Genomic DNA, 23,658 nt, shown 5'->3' with positions numbered 1-23,658 from the left:
CCCCCCGCCTACTCTCCCCTGTCTCTGCCCACGAAGGGGCTCCCTAGTGTGTGGAAACTTTTCCTCCTTCACAGTTCCCTCCCAGAGGTGCAGGTCCCATCCCTATTCTTTTGTCTCTGTTTTTTCTTTTTTGTTTTGCCCTACCCAGGTACGTGGGGGAGTTTCTTGCCTTTTGGGAAGTCTGAGTTCTTCTGCCAGCGTTCAGTAGGTGTTCTGTAGGAGTTGTTCCCCATGTAGATGTATTTCTGATGTATTTGTGGGGAGGAAGGTGATCTCCACGTCGTACTCCTCCGCCATCTTGAAGGTCTCCTCCTGGCCTTTAAAATAATATAATTTTAGAAAGAAGTTTAGTTAACTGCTATTTCATTTATACTGACTGATAAAGTTTTGAATGTAGTCTAGCCACTGTTTTATTATTCAGGTAATTATCTACACAGTGTTTCACCAACCTTGAAGCTAATTCAAATGTGAGAGATTTTAACACATTTCTTAATTGGGAAAAACTAACAGGTTTAATGGGCATAAGAAGAATTCTTACTTTCTTCTTTTTGTCAGGCACTTGAAAACGGTAGTACAGAATAAGTAAAACTGTGAGTCTTGAATCTCATTTCTTCTGGCCAAAGAAACCTAGTCAGGGAACACTTTATACTAAAAAAACTAGTTTCCTTCTTTAAAAGATGATATTTTTAATTTCAAAATCTTCTTTTGAGATAGTCTTTTGTATTTAGTTTTGATTTACATAGGACACATATAGAATACACACACACAATTCTCTATGTACTCATCTCTATATGCTTTGCATCTTTTCAATAGGTTTAAGGCATTTACAAAATAGAGCACTGTGATATACCATATATTTGAGGCAGTGAGAAAGATGAGGCAAAGGATGGACGATGAAATGGAGCCATGAATGAGGACAGGACAGGAAAAACACACGAGGAAGTCCTCATACTTCTTAAGAAGAGAGGGCCCCAATTTGGTCCTGAATTTTTCCAGCAGTCTGCACAGAGGGAAATTTGATCAGGTACATGAGTCACTGGGTCCATAAAATGAGAGCAGAACAACTGCTCTGGCAGAAAGCTGTGTTCAGTCTCTGAAGTTGCTCACTTTGGTTGAATATTCTCATCTCAAGTTGGGCAAGAGCCTGGACTAAGTGATTATTTGGAAGGAACCAAAAAAGTTATCTTTCCTCTAAAAAGCACAGTCCATCAGACTCTGTGACTGTGTAAGTAGAAATCCAGAGGGGTTGAGATTTAACAGCCCTATCTAATTACAGTTTTAAAAATTATTTCTCAAAGATGATAAAATTACCTTTTCGGTTATATGAGAGGAGAATTTAAAAACTGGTAATAAACAATAGGTGTAGGAAAAAGAGGAATTAAAAAATAAAGACACTCTCAATGTGGAGAGCTAAAAATTCAGAAATTCAGGCTATACTATATCTGAAATAAGTCATAAATTATTTAATATTCCTAACATCTTAAGCAATTTGAGGAGGTTGGGAATGGGGTGATCTCTGAGATCACCCTTCTGCCTTCAAATGTCAGGATGACTCCAGGTCAGTCATATCTCTTTTCTTGCAAGATGAGATGGTATCAAAATTGGTGGTTGCAAGAGGGAAGACTGGAGCTTTTGGCCATCTGATCACACTGATTCTAACCACAGAGGCAGAATTAGGCCTCCACCTGTAAAATGTCCCTTTGGTAAAAGGCTTTTTCATGGGTTAAGGGCCGGCACAGTAAATGTAACCACCAGATGGCAGGAGTGCTCTCCGGATAAATACAACAGCCACACGCCCTTCTGTCTTCCAACCACAAACTCTCCACTAGGTGACAGCAACATGAATATAATTGGAATAGCCATTAATGGGTTATAGATATTTTTTAAAAAATAATTCTTTTAAATCTGAGAGCAGCACTTTAAAAAGTATCCACAGCTGGAATTTTTTTTTCTCTAGAAAATTACGATTCTAGTTGCTTTTAGACCTCCCACACACTAACCTAATATACAAAAGCAAAGCAAAACGAAACAAAAAGCCCCCCAGATTTTTTTGGGGGGCGGTGCACGTTCTAAAGAACCTGGGAAAGATTACTATTTGAAACCATTATTATTTAAGAGTTTATAGCTCCCAGTCTTAATTTTAAAAAATTTAAAAGAAGTGATTAAAATGGTCACTTCTTTGAAGATAATTATAGTTGTTATTTAATGACCACCTACTATGTGTCAGGGGTTGTATTTAAATGCTTTTAAAGCATTAGTTCATTGAATCTGAATTGGAGCTTTTTCAGAAAGCCCATATTTGAACTTAAGCCTATTTAGGGCCGTCATCTCTGTATTTTCCATGATCTTATTATGCCTTTTCTGCTTGAGCCATTTTCAAAACCCATACTGAAGGAGAAATTGGAACTGCCCTCATGGTATGATTTTTAGTGCACACATGGATGTACTCTCTCTACTTATGACTTTCCCTCTCATGTAGATGTACAACATTAACCTGATGAGGGACAATAACATATTTTGATTCTTCAGTTATACTGAAGGCTGAAAATGAAGACTGGTTTGGGAGCAGTAGCAAAGTAATAAACTCATTCAAGCTGAAAGACAAATGACTGGATAGTATGGTAGATGAGAGTAGAGGAGGGCCAGAGGGAACAGAGGAACGCTTGACTGGGCAGCAAAGAAGGGTAATGAGATGAAGTGGGCAGCTTCATACTTCTATGCTTACCTCTGCTTCGTGCTTTTAGAGAGCCTTACCTGTATGTGGCCCTGGACAGCCCGATGTAACCTGGTGCAGCACAAATGCTTTCCATGTGGAGCAGAGATCTGAACATGTTTGAATCCCTTAGAGGCAAACATTGGACACTCAAGCTTTGAAAACAGAGTAATAGCAAGTTGTTGTCTACGAGGCATATGCAGTGAGGGGGTGCCTGCCCTCAGGAAGCCCCCAGGACCTTCACTGCTTCTTAATTCAGTTCTAACTGGCACTAGAACCTATCATAAAGAAGAGGAGGAATAAGAAATATGCTTAAGAGAATTTTTGTGCACAACAATTTTACTGTACAGTCACGCTGTATTTTAATGCACTTTATTTCAAGTATTTTTAAGAGAAATAACAACAAAATGATATGGCAACCCCAAAAGGGCAAAACCTGACTAATGGGAAGAGGAGAATGTCCCTTTTTTTTTTTTCTGCCTGAGATAGTCTGGGGGCAGGGAGGAGTCTTGAAAGAGGAGAAAGGAGTGGGGATGAGGAACTTAGGGAAGGGTGTCCAAGGAGAAAGGGAAGGGTGGTGACTTACTTCTCCTTCTGTGCCCAGAACCACGTTCCCAGATATCTGCATGCAAAGTAAGGTGACTTCAGGTGCTGACAAACCATGTTAGTGGTAACGACCGCAGTTAACTAGGCAACTACTTACTAGGAGCCAGGCATTACTCTTATCTATGCCTCTTATTTAGTCCTTAGGCAAGCCCTACTGGGGAGGTGATATTATCCTTTCTCAGAGAGAATGACTGGCTCAGGGTCCAAGAGTTTTAGCAAAAGGCACAGTTAGTATTCAAGTTCTGTTCTCTTAGCATTCCCTCTGATTTTTTAGGGCCAGGGCTGGTGATATACCCTGACTGCCACCAGGGGTCACACTAGCCAATTTGGATCAATCAGTAAGCACAACTGGATCTAAATGTGATTAATTATATAACTATGGCCTGTCCAAGTTTAGGTCTATGAAAATTGCAACATGAAACTGAGGCATTATAAAGGATTACTGGGAAAATAAAAATATGTTTGAATATCCCTACCCCTTTTTTTTCTGGCTTAAACAGGAATAAAGGAAGATAAAACAGCATGAATCCAACCCAACAGGCAGCATGACCAGAAGCTTGTATCCTGTATACCTGGCAGCTGGCCAAAAAATGATCTGCTCAACTTTCCTAGTGATGACAGGAGGGTGATAACAGTGTTTAAAAACCTGCTGTACAGAACAGGGAGCTCAGCTCGGTGCTCTGTGATGACCTAGATGGGTGGGATTGGAGGGGGGAGGGAGGTCCAAGAGGGAGGGGACATAGGTATCCATATAGCTGATTCAGTTCATTGTACAGCAGAAACTAACACAACATTGTAAAGCAATTATACTCCAATAAAAAATAATAAACAAAAAAAATAAATAAAAATAGAAATAAATACAAGGTGAATATAGTGTAAGCATTAGGACAAAGCTGCTGACAGTTGTTGGTGCTGTTTTGTTCGCTATCAAAGTGTTTAATTTTGGTTGTCTGTATTAACTTTTCAGTGGTTGCGATCCCCAGAATTCTTGCTTCTCAAAGGACAAAGCTCAGGCTGGGATTCTTACAAAGGTTTCATAGGACAAAGTAGAGAAAGTTAGCATATCTCAAACAACGTTTGCATTCTACGGGACAATTACATTTGACTGAACCATCAACAATACATTCACACTCCGTAAACAAGTTTTTCTGCAAATGTTTATTTAGAAAGATTTTAAAGAAACGTAAAGTCACTGTGTCTATGGCAGTTTCTTTAGGTGAAAAAGGTGCTAACGGTTACTATGGAAACCAAGATGCAGGCAATGAGGAGCAAAATCAGACCTATACGACAATATTTTGAATGCTTCTCTTGTTCTTCTTCCTTTTTCAGTAAGGTATCAAAACCGGGTGTGTACATGTCTCCCAACCAAAACCGTAGGTCATTAGGATTTTCCTAAAAGAAAATTACACGAAGAATAGCATCAGTCAGTGTTACAGACTTAATGAGCTTGCAGAACAAGGCCGTATAGGTACTGTACGTCCATATTCACACTGTCCTAAGTGAGGTTTAAGTGTCACAGCTCAAATAATAGAGGCTAGGCTTCCCTGAATAGCAGGAACATGCAGCTACAACCTCCTGGCTGACCAGGAATCCTCAGCTTCAACCTGTAGGTCTGCATGAGAATTCATTAGGAAGTCTGCATGGCTTACTGAATAAATTGCTCACATTGCAGGGTCAGAAACACAAGAGCGTTTCTGTCGTCTTTTCGCTAATTTCGTGTCTCTTACAACTCATAAATACTGTGCGTCAATCAGGTTAGTGAGTTGAAATAAAATTAAAATTCCTTGCCTTAGCGGAGCCTTGGGGGTTTGATTTTGTTGGCATAATAGGGATAAAGATGTTCGCTGAGTTTTTCAGTAAATCCAGAAGCTGACTTCCATGGAAGGGGGAGTAAGACCCAGAGTAAAGAGTCTTTTCCATGCTTCTCAGTCTTCTGGTCTTCCTTGTAGCAGAATACAGCATGTTGGCATGCAGAAACTCTGGCACTGTTTGACCTTCTGGAGAAAGGACCCAGTATATCCTTTCCCACATCACCTCCTAATCCCCATGTCTCTGATTCTTTCCCTGGCCTTGTCTCCCATTCAACCCTGAGAAATTGTCTTCAACTCAATTTCATCTCCTATGTCCAATAAATCATCTGCAAACTCTACTGTCTATACATCTAAAACATATATATATACACACACATATATATATTTTTTTCCCTCCTATTTTCTCCTGCTGTTTTTCAGTGCTAATGCTTCAGTGTCTATACCTGGCATCTAGTAGACATACAACAAATTTATGGTGAATGCTGAATCTCTATTTTCACAGACCCACTTCAGGCCTTGTTATTTCTCATTTGGAGTATTGCAATGGCTTGTAGCTGGGCTGCCCACCTTCTCTCTGCCTCTCTAGGCTCAGTGGACTTAAAGTCAGCCAGTTTCCATGGCTGGACACAAGGGCAATGAACTAGCTTCAGACTGCTAAAAGGAAGGGGAGCTGGGTGGATTCTGGTGATGGCAATATAACTCTTCCATCACATTGCTACTAGGTTCAACTTCCCAGTCTTACAAAAGCGAAAACATTAAAATAAAATTTGGATGACCTGTGCAAAAGGATAGCTGATTTAAGAATCCTTGCCTACTTCACTCTTATCCTTCATTTGTGTCTGTGTCCTAATCAGAGGCCTGCACTTTGCCTGCAAGTTTAATGCCTCATTCTTCAGTAAGAACTTCCATAATGGAGACTATCCTCTCTTACATTCTGCCTATAGCTTGCCTTTGTAACTAAATATGGGCTTCTTTCCTCCTTTCTTGTTCATAAAGTTAGTAATTTAGAAAAATGGGAGGGGCCCAAAGCACATGGAACTTTCATGGCCTGTTAAGTAGTTGAAAAGATTTCAGAAATTAGGTTGGGGGCTCTGTCTGCTAATTAGGAGATATGGGTAGGGATGGTGATGAAAGAAGTTGAAATGATGAGGTCAAGAAGAGATCCTAATAAAAACAAAAGCCATGATTTCCAGAAGCATCTCTCAAAATAGCATCATGAGGTCTGCATACAGGCCTCTGACCTGACGGGCCTCTGCTCTGAGGTGAGTGTACAGGTAGAGGACAGGTGGGGAGGGGGCCGGCCCTGGTTTTCGTAAAGCAATGCATCCAGCAACTCACGTTCAGTCTTCCTAAGCATAAGTCATGGTACTGTCCAAGAAAATATTACCCCTCAGTGTCAATAATGTTCAGTTTCTTTAGCCTTACATTTGAACTTTTTTTTTTTTTGAGTCTGTTTGTTAGCCTTTCCCCCCCCCCCCATTATTCTATCACTTAAACTGTAGCTCCAGCAAAACTGGACTACGTATTGTTCTGACAAACTCTCTCACACTCTTGTATATGTGCCTTTTTTCTTGCTACTTCTGACAAAAGAGGGCCTCTCCACTCACACAAACAACCTATGTCTTCTGGAATTGTACACATTCTTCAAGTCCAGCATAAATTAACTTTTTCATAAAGTCTCCTTATAATCCAGTGTGACTTTGTCCTCTTCTGAATCTGCACAGCACTTTCCACTATTCTTCCTATCCTCTATCCACTATCCTCTTCCTCTATCTTGTCATTTCCTCTGTCCTGTCTAGAGTTATTGTTACTTTGCTCAGTTAGATAAAATTTTGAGGGCAAGGAGAGTCATATTCACCTTCATAGTCCCTTTGTCATTCATGTAAACAACAAAGAAAAGAATAGAGGCTCTAGCATACAGTCAAGAAATGTTTGTGAAATAAATCAATACACTTTTTCCTAGTTGCAGAAGGTTATTTCCTAGAGGTCTTGATCTTTAGATTCCTGATAAAAAACACAAGATTATTGTTGCTAGGGGGGAGCATCTGTTATGGAAACGTCTCTGGAAAAGAGGCTATATTAAGGAGGAGATACACTAAATCCACTAGGAGACTAAGAAACTCCAAAGACTTTGGACACTATTTCAAGGAGTGCACACTTGAGATTTTAAAAAGTGTAGGACTTTAGAGGGACATAATGCTGTCCCCTTCAGCAGGAAAAATCTGTAGGTGATTAAAGTATGGGGCTTAGAACAGACATACATTGTTAAAGGAAATGTACTTGGAAAATGTCAGACCTTTCTGGCCCTAGGGTGGGCAGAGGCAAGCCAAGGCTGGGTAGGAATCCAGTCCACTCAGAAAACAGAGGGCCTCTCTCCCTGCTTTTCAGGTATTCCTAGACCCTCTATTTGGTGGGTGACACCAGAAGGAAAAAAAAGAAAAACTTGAATTGGGTTTAAGCTGGGTGAATGAGTTCATTGCATACTTTTCCTGTGTTGAAATGTTTTTGTTTTGTTTTGTTACTGAGACACAGGAAAATGTCCAAAATGTAAATTTGCAATCTTAAATCACTGAGTAGGCTTGAAATAAAATGATCTTTGATGAGAACTGCCTTGCACAGTGCCTAAGACAGAGCATTTAGTCAATATTTTTGAATAAATGTAGAATAAGGAACTCTTAAGTATTCATGAACACAGATGATCACAAAACTAGAGGAAAACATACTTAATCTGCCAAATTAACTTTCAAAACCTGATACCTTCCAGGTAAACCCTTCTTCTGTGTCACACCATTTCTTTCTCTCTACACTGTAGAGATGCTGGTAATTGCTGAAATTGTAAAACACAAAACACATAAATAAACAAAACTACTGACTAGGAGAGAGAAAGTGAAGCCAGAGGCCAAAATGACCTGAAATCTGGAAATTTTGTGCCTAGTGAAGAGTGCCTTTCACCTCAGTACCCATTTCTTTTAGGATTATTTAACTGATCTCCCTCATCAATTAAAGGAGTTGATTCTTTGCCTTGAGTACCTTCAGATGCCCAGAGAGGTTTGCGTGCAGGCAATGCTTGTCATATTCCTCAACGGTCCATGAAGGATTCTTTTTTCTTTCTTCCATAGCTTCCTCCAAGCTCACATCACTGTATAGTGGGTTATTCTTCAGAACTGATGACAGGGATGGTGGGGGGCTCTCTGTGGTCACAGCACCCTCCACACTGGATCTCCTCATTCGTTGAGCAGTAATATTCTTCTTCTCTCTCTGTCAGGAGGCACAGTGACAAAGTTTGTCTTACCAATAGGTCACTGATGACAAGGAAGGCAACGTGAAATAACTGTACCTGAAAGCTTGCTGATTCTGCCTGGAAGCCCAACAGATTAGGACAATGAATGAAGGAAGAATTCTAGGATCCAGTTTGACCTAGGATCCTACCATTAATTGAGTTCTTTCTATGCATGTGATCTTGTTGAGCTTCAGTAATCATTCATTAAAATGCTATTTTATAACAACAGAGAAAGGACAATGTTCTTTAATTCAAGTAGTAGAATTCTAAGCAAAGCCATTTTTCCCCAGCTTACTTGCACTGAGATTTGACATTTTACTTCTCTCTACTTGCGCATTCCATGCCTGATTAAAAAAAATTAACATTGCTGTATTAATCCAACAAAATCAAGATTAAAAGGCATTTTATAGTTATGCCTTGGCTTTCATGGGAACTCCCTTAGGACTCTTATTTCAGGCAGCTTGGCGAACTGGACTAACTTAGCATTGCACTCCTATATGTAGCTACAGACCAGCTGGCTATTGGAAGGCTCTAATTCTGACTTTTAGATGTTTAAAAACTTTTTTTTATTAAAGCATGATATATATGTAGAAAAATGCATATATTATAAAAGTACATATATTATAAGTTTTCACATACCAAATAAACCCAAGATACTACCAAGAAACAAACCATTACCAGCACACCTCATGCTGCCTTCCATTTACTATCCCTCTCCCTCCCTAAGGATAACCAGTAGGATAACAGCATAGGTCAGTTTGTATTCATTTATATAAATGGAATCATACAAAGTGGTTTTTCTGTGTCTGGTATGACCTTCATATTTTTACTTCGCTTTTTTTCCTCATGACTACAAAACTATCACAAAGGTAGAAAAATTTTAGATTAAAATTTGTTCATTGGCCAAATAAAATTGAGAAGAAAAAAAAGTTTATAGTAATGTCTCATTTATGATGGGGCATCACGGGAGAGGAACTCCACATAAGTTAATTTTTGGAACACTTAGGTTTAACCCTTAAAAACTGGTGACACATTTCATTAATTTACAGGAATTTTTTCAATAAATGTGTTTCACATATTTCAGCCTTCTTAAACAGAGAAGTTTCAATAGCAATTAATATTTTTCTGAGTTATATTTATAATCATCAATACACTGATTACCTCAGCAACTATTGGGGTATATAGGTCACATTAAATATGTGTTTATATAAGCAAAGTTGTGAACTAATATTATATATAGTTTCCTTCTGAAATGGCTGGCAAAAAATCATCTAGATAAAACCATTCACATTCTCTTTAGCCTTAGGTTTATCTAATTTTCTTAATCCAGACATTTTTTACATACTTAGTGATCAATGGAGATCATCTCTGACTTTATTAGGTCGTTGGTCTGCTCAAAATCAATTTATATCCCATAATATTGAAGTTTGTAATGAAATAATAAATCATCTTGACTTAGTGTTTATCTTTAAGATGGATGACCTCATGAAAAATGTTTCTGAATTAAGAAAAAACAATTTGATACAAAATTTAGATAGTTTCAGTTTAGCATAATTCTGACTCAAGTTTTTTTCTTCAAGGCTAGATATCTTTGATTATCTTTGAAGAGAAATAATTCTTCTGACATTGAAAAATTGACTTTGTCAGTTTTCTTGCCTGCTGGATTATTCCTTGAGCTTCTTAAATAAGAAAGCTCTATAAATCAGAAAAATACAGTTTGGGGGGTTAAGAAAAAATAATACTTTCTATTACAATGTATAAAGACCTTGAAAAACTAATATACAAAAGACAGAAAAATAATCAGAGCTATTTTTAAAAGAACATTCAAGCACTTAATTCTAAACTATATTCTTGAATGTTTGATGTTCATCCCAGAACTTGGTGCCATTTATTTTTGCATTGCATGACAATTCCATGTCTGAAGGACATGTGAAGGGAAAATTAATAGAATAACTTTATTAAGAATTTTATGGAAGAAATAGAAAATACTAATCATGGTTGAGGTTCTTTTGTATTTTGATAAATTTTTTAAAAATCTCTTAAGAAAGGAAACAAAGTATGTATTTGATTCTAACTTTTCACTCCACATTCTAGATGGACTACATTTAACAAAAGGAAACTCAACAGTAATTCCATTATTTTACTCATATAATCTCTAAAATAACTTCTTTTTAAAAATACTTAAAGGAAAGTAACACTTCAAAGCTTACCTAGGCTCTTCTGTATTAACCATTACTTTGCCCATTTACCCTTTATACACTTTAATCATTATTTATGTCATTTATGTATAAGTAAGCTATCATTTAATAGAGTGATATAGAAGACTTTCAGACAGACAAACACTGAGAATATACAATTAATAGGTGAAAAAAGAAGGAATCTCTAAAAAACGTACTTCAGGAAGAAGAAACCTGATAATAGAATGAAAGATTAAGAGGCAAGAAGGAATGCTAGGCAAAACAAAGAAAAAAACAAAAAACAAAAAACTGACAAATATATACAGAAATCTAAGGAAGCACTGATTTTATGGTAAAATAGAAATAATAATAACCACTAATTTGTGAGTTTTAAGATAAGAGAAAACTGAAACTGTACAGTTAAAAGTTTAACAGATATATTTAATTAGGAAATTTTAAGAAATCATTTCAGTGAGAGTATTGAGATATTACTAAAAAATAGAGAAAGAATGTATAGCTTCTAAATTGGTAGAGCAGAAGAAAAAGGATAAAGGAAAATTAATCTAAAAGGTAAGAAACCTGAAACAAAGAATATAGAGGAGAAAGTCTTAGGAAAATAGAAAAATTTTTGAAATAATCATGTTAAATGTAAATAGACTAAACCCTCTATTTAAATGACAGACTGTCATATCAGATTTTTAAAATTAAATTTAATTATATAATATTTACAAGAGAAATACCTAAAATATAAGGAACTCAGAAAAAATGAGAGTGAAAGTATAAAAAAAGATATAGCAGGCAAATATAAAGAAACAAGAGCTGGTATTTGACTGGTTAAATACTCAGCAATTTTGTTTTCCCTTCCTGAGTACAAGGGATGACTGCCTTTATTAGGCTGTTTGAAGTTAAACTAGGACCAGCTCTTCTGATGATGTGTGGACAAAAGTAACAGAGACCACTTCCAAGCTGAGCCCCTGAATTCTCCAACAAGATTTTTGGCTCATTCTTCTTCACTTTCCATTTTTGTGTCACTGTAAGCAAGGATTCTGAGATGGCAGAGCTTTAAGATGAAAGAACTTCAAGCCCTGGGATACTGCTTGGAAAAGAGTTGCCCCCTAGACCCATCTGCCCTTCCTCAGACATGCACAAGAATGCTTTTCTTCTTTTTAGTTAGAGATATTTTGTCATTACAGTGTAGCCTAGCCTACGTTCCTTAATACAGAAAGTGATATCTTGAAATTCTACAAATGTGGGCATTGGCTTAGCAGTCAAGAAGTGGAAAGGGATGAAAGGGATATTGGAAGCCGGATTGATGGTTATTCACATAATACAGTGAAAAATGTTTGGTATAAGTGTCATCTGTGGTCATTTGGAATCTAATCCCTTGTAGCTGTACGAGAGGTATTATAAATAATCAGAGCATTTATGTACAAGGATCACAGTGCTGGTGTAATACAAGAAAAAGATAACATTAGAGAAAGAACTGAATAGTTTGCAAGAAGAAAGAGAGTAGAGAAACTCTGGAAATTTGATGCCTTCTATTGTTAAAAATCTGACTGTTTATAGACCTCAAACACTAAGATATAGAATCATTTAAAAAAATGGATTGAGGAAAAAAAAAAAAACCCGCCGATTAAAACTTCTTAGCTGGGACTTCCCTGGTGACGCAGTGGTTAAGAATCCACCCGCCAATGCAGGAGACACGGGTTCGAGCCCTGGTACAGGAAGATCCCACATGCCGCAGAGCAGCTAGGCCTGTGTGCCACAACTACTGAGTCTGCGCTCTAGAGCCTGCGAGCCACAACTACTAAAGCCTGCGCGCCCTAGAGCCTGTGCTCCACGACGAGAGAAGCCACCGCAATGAGAAGCCCGCACACCGCAACAGAGTAGCCCCCGCTCACAGCAACAGAGACCCAAAGCAGGCATGCATGCATGCATGCATAAATAAATAAATAGAAAAATCAAATGAAACATTAAAAAATAAAAACAAACTTCTTAGCTGAACGAAGTGACTCAGGGTAAAGGTCCTGTTAGGGTGTGGTTTCAAAACTATTATTCCTGACTGCCTCCAGGTGTTTGTCATTGAGTTAAAGGGTGGAGAAATGGAGGCAGAAAAGCAAACCATTAAAGCCTACTTGAGGGACTCCCTGGTGGTCCAGTGGTAAAGAATCCACCTTCCAATGCAAGGAACGCAGGTTCCATCCCTGGTCTGGGAACTAAGATCCCACATTCTGCGAGGCAACTAAGCCCGTGCGCCACAACTACTGAGTTCGCGCGTCTCAACTAGAGAGCCTGTGTGCCTCAAACTACAGAGCCCACGTGCCCTGGAGCCCATGCACCACAAGTAGAGAGAAGCCTGTCACAGGAGAGAGGCCCGAGTGCTGCGATGAAGACCCGACACAGCAGAGGGAAGCCCTCGCGACGCAGCCAAAAAAAAGAAAAAAAGCCTATTTGAGAGCTATGCCTTAAGATAACTAAAGGTGTGTTTATTGACCTACAGAACTGACCTCAACAAAATAGATATGATTACATTAATAAATAGCTCACACTAAGTTTTATAAGATATGTATCACCAAAGAAACCACAAGCCTAGACCTAAAAGCTTTTGATTGTTCAAAATTATAAAACAAAATAACAATAACCTTATGCCTCCAAATATCCAAAAATAGGAGTAAATTTTGAAGCTTCTACAGCCTCGAAGGAGGGCCCACTCTGATATGGCAAAAGAGAATGATGAACAAGGGGCAGCTTCCTAGTGGGTAGGACTGGGGACCCTAGAGAACAATGCAGCAGGAAGTCTTCTAAAAAGCAGAATCATGGCCTAATCCACCTTCCCCACCTTCAAGGAAGGAGACCCACACACATTATTTTCAGTGGAATCTCAGAATTACTTTGGGTAGTGTCTGTCGTCTTTCATTTTTCCCAATCAGAAAGGAAGAATTACTCTGGCGATCTCGTTCCTATTCCAACAAAGATTATAGGATGATATGGTTGGGACATCCGCTAAATGTAGTGACTGGCTCACTTTGGTGTTAGTGCCTCTGGGGAAGGATGAATGCTGTGTGTAGGAAGATGAAATATATAAGTATATATATGTTTAACAGAATGATAGACTGTGGCAGAGTCTGGCTAGGTGCTCAGCAAACCCATTTCTTCTTCATGGGCATACAACAGCTAGATTGGGACATAGGCTTGACCCCTAAAATCCCTGATCCTTGGCTTAGTCCCTCTCTCTTTTCTAGCTACAAGCATCATAAAAATTCTGATATAATAGAGCCTCAAAAAGGAACAGTCTGGGTTCCACTTGGAAGCAAGCCACTAGGATAATTTTCCCACCCACAACAGATCTTGTGTGAATGACAGATACATTTTATTGAGTCAAGTCACTAAGAATTTGGGCATATTTGTTTCCACAACATAATTTAGCCTAACTACTAAGAAAGTATATATATCAGACAAAATAAACTTTCAGGTAAAAGACTTTGTTATGTGAAAAAGTGTTGGTGGAAAATGAATAAATGTAGGCATAATCAGTAAAATATAATATTTCTAAACTTTTATGCCTCTAGTAAAATAATCTCAAATTTATAAAGCAAAACTTGAGATAACTAGGAGAAATTTATACATATAATTTTTTACCAAGCAGATAAAACAATTATTAAATATAAAGGGGGTTTGAACAATGAAACCAACACATTTGATCAAAGACACTGATGTCATTATTCAATGACTAAAAATACTCATTTTAAAAATACATTGAATATTTACAAAAATTGATAATGTCCTGGACTCTAAAAGAAATTTCAAACATTCAATATTATATAGATCATGCTCTTTGATCACAGACAACTTATTAGAAATTTAGACATTAATATCAAAAAGATAATGTAAATTACCACATTTTGTAGAAATTAAAACACACATTTCAAATAAATGATGGGAATTTAAAAACTTAGGCAGAATGAAAATGAAAAATGGAGCTGAAATAGCTTTTGAGGGAATATTATAAGCATATACGCTCACATTATAAAAGCAGAATGAGAAAATTAATGAAGTAATAAACATCTAATTCAAAGCCTTAAAAGGAAACCGCAGAGTAAATCTAAGAAAATAGTCAACATGAAATAATAAGGATAGAAGGAGAAATCAATAAGTATTATGAAGAAAAATAACCCAAATATACAATGGAGAGAATCAACCACATTGAAAGCTATTTCTTTGAAAAGGCTAAACCGATTAAAAATATCTCTGGTAATACTTCTGAGGAAAAAAAAAGATACAAACCCACAATGTTAGAAATGTAAAAGGAACATGAGAAGTTACATAGCACAGATTAAGAAGTGTAATAGGAGTATAATCTGAGTAACTTTAAGAATTTACATGCAATTGGGCGATTTCCCACATAATATAACTTACCAAATTTAATTAAGGAAAAAATAGGAAATGTTAATAAACCAGTGATCATTTGACTAACTGAATCAATAGTTTAAAATCGACCCCAACTATACACAGGTTTAGGAACACCAGGCTGAATGAGTGTTGTAATCAGCACTCAGACATTCTTGAAACAGATCATTTCTACCTTATTTCTATCTCATTTGTATCTTGTTGAACTCTTCCAGAATATAGAAAAACAAGGAATACTCCCCAACTCATTTTATGAAGTTGGTATAAACTCCAGACAAGGGCAGTAGGTAAAAGAAAAGGTAATTTATTATAGGCCAATTTCTCTTATAAACATAAATGAAAAAATCATTAATAAAATATTGCTAAACAGAATCCTACAATATGTATATTTTATATACCAGGATAGGAAAGATTTATACCAGAAAAGGATGTTTTATCAGGAGGATGGTTTAATATTCGAAGATTAATGTGACTCACCAATTATCAGGAAAGAAACAACACAGAAGTTTGCAGTACATTCTGAAAAATATTTGGAAAATATTTAAACATATTTAGAGCAAATTTCCTAGCAAGATGGAAATAGTAGGGAACTTTCTTAAACTAAGAGAATCTGCCCAAAACTTCCAGGGCACTGTTTACTTAATGGTTCAAATATTAGAAGCATTTATCTTGGTTTCAGAATTAATACAAGGATGCCAGTAATCACAAACATTCATATGTTATCGCGAAGTTCTGAGCAATACACTAAAAATTAAATAAATAAATAAAAGGAATAAGGGTTGTAAATAATGAAACAAAACAGTAGATGACATGATTATCTACAGGGATATTTACCATCAAAGTAAAATAGATTTTAATACAATTTCTGGATTCAAAATCAATATACAATAATCAATAACAGATGTAATACTTTATTATAAAACATGATTTAAAAGGTCCTATTCTTAAGAGCAGTAATTACTATAAGTATTTAGATATAAACCTTACAACTATATGCAAAACTTCTATGTGGAGAATTATAAGACATAATTGAAGGCTATACGAAGAGCATGATAAATGGAAATATATACCATGTTCATGAACTGGGAGAATCAAGATCAAAAGACTTCCATTTCCCCAGTTTGGTCTATACATACAATGTAATTCCTATCATAATCACAATGCAAACAAGGCATTTTGTTTATATTGCACATGTGAGCCCACAGACAACTTTTCTTGGAAAGCAGCTCCCCACTGACCACAATAATTCTGTTTTCCAAACTGCTAGAATGGTTACCTTTATGAAACACAAATTTGATCATGTGATCCTCTTGCTTAAAATTTTTCATCAACCCCTCCAAATTTTCAGGATAAAATTTAAAAATCTAGACAACACCCTCTGAAGCCTTCCTGGTCTGACCCAGACCTCTCTTTAACCCCCTCTCCTGCCTTCCTCTCCATGTAACCAGGGCTCTGGAGTCCCACATGTGTTCCTGTGACACGCACAGTGCTTTTAATACAGTTTCAGTGCCAGAGGCATTTGGGTCTCATCTGGGAGCAGCGTGATGGGACAAAGTGGGTAATGCTTCTGGCAGCATACCATCCAAGGGTGAATTTCTGACCCCACTGGAGATTTTGTGAACTGTGTAAATTTAGCATAACTTGATAAATCATGTCCTGATAATTGCCTGAGCAGCTCAGTGATGCTCCTCAATCTACTTCCTAGACAATAAATCAAGTACCTCAAAAGTCCTATAACATTTGCCCAAATATAAGCTTAAAAACGGGAGCCTATTGCACATAGGAGGCTGTTCTTTTTGAAATAGGAAATGGAGTATTGGGAATAGAGACAGTCCAGGAGAAGGCATGACATGTGTTCAGAGACAGATTGTGAAATACAGTTATGATATACCAAAAAAAAACTGAGGTAGAAAGAAGAGACATTAGAATTTAAGGGGAAAAGAGTTATAAGACTGAAAAAAAAAGTGAGGAAAGGTGACTAGGAAATACACCCAGTAAATGACATTGTGTAGAAACCAAGGGAAGAGCAACCTCCTTACCCTTGGTCTTTTGTTCCAGTTCACAGGTTTAGTACAGAAATCCCCTGGGTTCTCAAACAGATGTGATGGAAGCCAGGAAAAGATATAAGAAATAGATTAACCTGAAAAGATTCTGAAGTCTAACTTCTAATCAGAAAAAAAAAAAAATCCCACCACAATATCTGAAAAAACATGTTTTATCATTTATACCAAAAAAAAAGGAATCAGCTTTTTCCTTTTATTACCTCGTTTTATAAAGGGATTGGCAGAAATATTTGGGATACAATTCCAGATGCCTTCATCAGATACATGCCCCAAATTATTTTAACAACCAGAAACATTAGGTTTTGGCAAAAGTTTGTTCATTGCACTGAAAAGAAATTTATTAGGAAGCTTCTTTATTTCTCTAGTTGAAAGAATTTAAGAAGTATAAATCTAGTGGAATCAAGAAATATTTGCTTGTACTCTCTCCCTGCAAATACAGGTGACCTGTGTATCCACACAGAGGGAATGAACAGTGTCTGGAGATACTGGCATGTCTGAGGACATCTGTGCTTACTTTTCTATACGTACGGTATTGCTTCCGTTTGTGTAAAATGGCTTAGAGAATTGCCTCTGAAGGTGGAATGTGAATTTTAAAAAAGCTTAAAAGATAAATCATGGATATAAATACAGTACTCTGTTTTGTTTTTTGGTTTTTTTGGCCATGCAACACGGCATGCAGGATCTTAGTTCCCTGACCAGGGATCAAACCTGTGGCCCCTGCAGTGAAGTGCGGAGTCTTAACTACTGGCCGGCCAGGCAAGTCCCTAGGAGATCTTTGTTTTAACTGTTGAGTTACTACCAACGTTGAAGGCAATGTTTGTAGGCTAAGTCCTTTGACATTCCATGAGGTAGTCTGAATTCTAAACACCGTGCACATGGAGGGTATGAGACCAAAGGGTAAGCTGACACCACCCTGAAGTTTGTGTGGATTTCATGGGAGTATAAAATCTAGCTGCTTGAGTTAGCCACATAGCTTGACACATGTATTGACTACATACTGTAACACCTGCATGCACACATACCCCCTGTATCCACCGTATACATCACAAAATGCAAGTGGTATTATCGGCTATTTTCCAAATTCTAACGATAGGGTAATTTTAACACATTTTGGAATACTGGCAAATGATGATGATGATGATGATGATGATGATGATACACATTTCTTACAGGAAACCCTGTCAATTGTTTTTACCTTATTTTATTTGCTCTCAGTTTTAAGGAAATATGCAAAATGAGCATTATCCTAATTTTGCAAATGGAAATACTAAGGCATGGACTGAATAAGGGCCATAATTTATGTCTCTCAAATTGGTTTATTGTGGATTTGAGACAAGAAACCAAGTTTCAAATCTCTTTATTCAACGTTCTCCCAATGGGCTTAATGTCTCTCCAGCAGAATGAGACATTAAGCCAACAGAGTGAGGGTTTTAAATTAAGAACTATTTAACAGATGCCTACCACCTTCTGCATCCCTAACACCTAAATTCACCTGGTATGTTCAGTGTCTTATTCCAGGTATCACCACAGCTACTTAAAACTTTTATACATTCATTTCTTTTAGATTTATTTTTTTGCCAATGAATATATCACTCCTGGATTTTAAGATCCAGCCAGGAGAGAAGAATTACTTATTGACATATTGCAATCTAAAGTAGCGAATATAATAGTTTTTACTCATAATCTGTGCCACACCTACCCAACTAACTAAATTTGTAATTGATTTACTCCTTCTCTCCAAGCATTATCTCAGTAGTATATTGAACTGAAATATTTATTCAGTCATTTAACACTTTATTTTAGGGTAAAAGTATAACTTAATAAAGTTTATCTATAGTTTACAATTACCGATAACATTCAAAGACATATGAAGCAGATTTTTACCTTCTTGGTTTGCCCTGAATAACTATATCAACACATCAGGGCCTGTTGAAAGAGATGCCCTTTAAAAATTTGCATTTCATTCAGGTTTAGGAACAACATTCAACAGAGCTTTAAACTGTGAAGTTCCACATGAAGGAAATAGGTCAGCTCCAGTACTAAACAAAAGATGTTAGATCGATGTGTTCCAACCTCAAAGGAATTTATTGGATATGTTTTCTTAGACTAAACTTCATAGCACAGGAGGGCCAAGGTTTTCTGAATTGATTTTTGAATCACTTTATTCCATGATATAAACAATAAGACAAAGGAGAAATTTCATCACATTTAACTTAAACAAAACACAAAAAAAGCAACCACCAAAAAGGTGTGTATGGATGGGTTTTGAGGATTACAAAAGGGAAGGATGTAAAATTTTTGAAAAGTTAGTTTTCATAATAGGCTGCCTTACAATGGAAATAAATTAAAATCCTCATAGATGGAGGAAACACTTACATAATCATCCAAGTGTACTTGATTTTGAATGATCTCATGATAAAGGTCCCGAGGAGCCCACAAACACACCACAAAGGAGTCACTTTACACCAGGACTCATGAGTAGCAACTGTTTCTTAAAAGAAAACAAATTTCTGTTTAGGGACTTTGAGCCACTCCAAAGGATTTAATGATTTGCAGGGCTTTGCAGGTCAGTCACATCTGTTCTGAAATGACATGCTTCTTCCTGTTTCTAAATTGACTAACCCTTAACCCCATTAGCCCTCACATCTTAAACAAAGATTATTCCTGTTTCATGAGCTGTGCAACAGTCAAGTTTATTTATGTTTATTTCAGCACATGGAACTCATCACAGTTTTATTCTTCTCCTTTGGTTAGCAAAAAGAAGGAAGATGCAAAAGAAGAAAGCAAGAAATGAAGTCTGGGTTTGAAGGTTGATTGTTAAGTCTTGCCCACATGGACACCTGTGGGAAAAAAAGAACCTCTAAAATAATAGCCAGCACCTTTCCCAGGTGGAGAGTTCTCTCTATTTTCTTTCTTTCCATCATTAGGTTGCCATTGTTCCACTGTTTGAGTCTCTTTTGCATGAGATGAAAGGGAGTCAGTCTAAATGAGGCAGAAGCAAGATTCAGTTCTCTCAGAGGCCATGCATGAGCCCACACAATGTAAGCTTCTGATGCTTTACGCTTAGACTACCCAAAAGATAGAGGTAGGGTTCCCCCCAGAGCCTTATTTGCAAATGTAGTAATTGATTTGAAAAAATTTAAAGGGAAGGTATAAAATGAGGGCTAGGCAAAATCTAAAATGACAGGCTGAGAAGCTAGTGCTTGGAGGAAAACGGATGGTTGGGAAAATTCACAGAATTTATAAAGAGATCAGAGAAAGTCTCCTTATGCTAAGGAAGAGAGAAAGACCTTTTCTATGGCAAGTGTGAGCAGCTACCTTGTACTCTGTTCCCTATAGTTTTCTTTTTGCACAAATGATGAAGTGGCCAATAATGAGAAAGAAGCAAGCCCCTGCCCGCATATTTATGTGCTCCCAGACCTTACCTGTGAGTAGATGAGGTTTTGCCAGTGCTGTGCAACAGGGTAATTCCCTCCCGGAAACCTCACCAGACCGGCCTGAAGAAGAGCTGAGTTCCTCATTAAAGACCTCACGTCAAGCTGCAGGAATTTGTCAGGATGGTTGTTATTTGGCAAAACAGAGAGGTCCATGTCTGCCTTCATCTGCGGTGGAAAACAAAGGCGAGCAAGGCTGCTGCTGTCAGAGCCGTCCATTATTAATGAGCCTGAGAATGCCTCACAGGCATCTGAAACCAGGTCTCTGGGCTGCGCTCAGAAACTACTCTCGAAATGACACATCCACACACAGGAACAATGTAGCACGCTGCCTTACCTTTCACCACACACACACACACACACACACACGCACGCGTGTGCACGTGCATTTAGAGTGCTTGAATGGAACAGTTGGGCCCCCACGCATTAAATTGGATAGGATACCAAAATTAGGTATGTGTAGCACGTAATGTCTCTCCACACAGAGTTAGGAATAACAGTTGAAGAGGAGCTACTCTTTGGATAAGGCTGCCAGAATTTCAGGGTAACAGTCCACAGTTTGGAGCACATGAAACAATCACCTGTAGGGAGACATTACTTAATATTTCTCTCTGAACATTGCCGAGCTGACCCAGCTGACTTGGCCCTGCCTGCACAGCCTCACATGTGATACGTGGGATCTTGTTTCTTCTCATGTTTTGACTCCCAGAGTCTCAGGCTCATGTGAAATCTAACCGTGTTTAGGTTGTCAGCTTCAGCTCGAGTAGGGAAATGGCAAGAATCTGATAGTTTGCTACAGTAATGCAGTGCCCCAAACTACTGCTTTGACCCATTCTCTATCTGACGTCTCTTTGACTCTGTTCCTAGCTGTATAAACTCCTGCGATGGGTCTTGGTCTTCACAAAGTACATTTGGAACCAAAGGAGAACATGGCTGCTGGGTTTGGATGACGTGCTGTCCTAAGTGAACCCACCTGCTACTCAGGGAGCCGAGGTGGGAGTGAGGCTGCGGACCTTAAGCCAGGAAGTGACGATGACTTTAAGGGAGATAAGCTCTCTCATTACAAGCCGCTCTGCCTTGGGCAAACCATACTTCTCACCGGGAACGTATGGATTTTCATCTAGAGAAAGAGGGAACCTTCCCACTCTTGAGAAGGCAAAGGACAGACACATCAGCAGTTTTTAAAAGACATAGGTTATGTTTGTGCCTCTGTAAACCCATCTGATTCAGCAGGAAGGATTTTCTTACAGAGGTAATGAGGTCACGTGTGGAATGTATCAGCACCAGATTCCAGAAGAGTGCCCTATAGCTTATTAGACTCAGCAGCTAGGATGTTCTTGCATCAAGCAAGACACTAGAGAGTACTTACCTTCTTTATAACAAAAAGCATGAGGATGTTAAAAAAATCATCTGTCCTACTGATAGTTGCAAACTGGATTAAACAACCAATGTTTTCTGTAAGAATTTTTGGACCCAAACTCTATCACTGTCAACAATATTTGAAATAAGTTTGAGTGGTTTTTATCAATACACTTACTGGAGAAAGAGGTACTTCATAATGACAGTTGATAACAAAAGAGTTAAATCACAAGTGTTTGAAGAATCAAGTGTGTTATGTGTATGTGCATGTACTTAGTACTTTCTGGATTTTTCTGGCTGCTGCCAGAACACATCTAATGAACAAATATTTCTCGGGCTGTTTGCTTTTCCTAAAAGATTCTTTGGGGAATAACACACATCTTCAAGAAGAACCTTACTTCTCTTTGGCTCTCTATATTGGCCAAGTGGAGACACAAAACCCAGATCCAAATATATTTGATTAGAAGTTTTCCTTAGCCAAAGTATGAGGTAGGTGAAATGAGCCTTCAGTTTTCCTTAGGCGTCCTTCCTTTTAGATTCCTCCACTGTGCTTTAGATGCCCAGAGGTTTGTATACTATCTCCTTCTGTTTACAAGTTCAGTTTCTGACTCTCCACATTCTCCCACCATCCTTTGTCTACTGTCACCCCAAAACCATCAGTTCTTACTTCTCACTACTATCCCTATGGGTAGCCTACATGACTGATAATCAGGAAATCAAGCTTACTCCTCCCTTTCCTGCTACTGGCCAAACCCCACCCCCTCCTTACCCCCAAATCATGCCTCTGCTGACACCAGTCCTTCTGCCTGGAAACATTTCTTCCCAACCCTGGATTTTGACCACCTCCTAATCATACTTCATGGGCCATTGCTGATACCTAGCCTTTCACAAAAACTTTACATATTTTCTCTAGTAGGGGAAATGATTTTTCCCTCTTTTGAAATTTCAGAGTGATTTGTTTATACTCTTACTATCTTTTGTTTGATAATATATTTTTCCCTTTCCTTTTATGAGCCTCTATACTGGATACATTACAAAAGAGCAGCCCTATTGGATGCTTCCTTCCTCACATGAGTCCTGTCCTAAGAACCTCATAAAGCCCTTCGCTCAATAAATAATGGTGGCTGTTGTCTCTTCCAGAGCCCTCTGGAAATTGGAAATTGAAAATCCAATTAAATTTGATTAAAAAAATGGCTTAGTGCTCTGTTTTTCAATCAACCATGCCCAGTGAAAAAAGAATTCCAACGCCAAAAATATTTATGACATACTCTGTATTCTCTTCTGGTAGTTTATAACGCACAAACGCACATGGAAGACTCAGAAGTTCTGCTTCATTAACTCTAGCAATTGCCAAATTTATTTGATCACATAACACCCATTTCATTGTTGTCCTTTTAACTCTACAAAAAATTTACCTGACAGTGATTGGACAAATACTGTCTTAGGAGTTCTATTTCTTTGCTGTCACTAACACCTTCATTCTAGAGTGAAAAAGAGTATAAATAAATATAAATAAAGAGTTATATTACAGGAACAATCTGGTGGAAATCTGGATATCTGGGGCTTCTCAACTCTTACCATGCATGTAATCATTTGTTCTCTCTCTTTATAGCAGATTTTAATAAAAGCATCATTATCCCTTGGATTTGGACCCAGAATTATTATCTTTTGAACCATGAGAATTATAAAAACAGAATTAAATACAGTTCACTAGGCAAAACTGTCTACATATTAACCATATTTTCTTTTCTTCTCATCCTCTCTCCCTTCCTCCCTCTCTCCTTTCCTTCCTTCCTTCCTTCCTTCCT

At 37.7% G+C, this 23,658-nt stretch overlaps 1 protein-coding gene and 1 long non-coding RNA gene across 2 annotated transcripts in view; one reads left to right on the top strand and one right to left on the bottom strand.

Annotated features, from left to right (window-relative positions):
* LOC309623705 overlaps positions 1-23,658 on the top strand; it is a 393,796-nt gene that overhangs the window by 83,321 nt on the left and 286,817 nt on the right. The gene's annotated exons all lie outside the window — the stretch shown is intronic.
* On the bottom strand, positions 52-23,645 carry MINAR2 (membrane integral NOTCH2 associated receptor 2). Its single transcript, XM_082382982.1, has 3 exons — positions 20,483-23,645; positions 8,161-8,388; positions 52-4,711 (listed from the first exon to the last, which is right to left on the bottom strand). The coding sequence occupies exons 1-3, from the start codon at positions 20,708-20,710 to the stop codon at positions 4,532-4,534; spliced, it is 636 nt and encodes a 211-aa protein (XP_082239108.1). The 5' UTR covers positions 20,711-23,645; the 3' UTR covers positions 52-4,531.

This window comes from Balaenoptera borealis (assembly GCF_965194805.1).
Source record: "Balaenoptera borealis genome assembly, chromosome: 2".
NCBI classification, from domain to species: Eukaryota; Metazoa; Chordata; class Mammalia; order Artiodactyla; family Balaenopteridae; genus Balaenoptera; species Balaenoptera borealis.
This window is presented reverse-complemented; position numbering and strand designations above follow the sequence as displayed.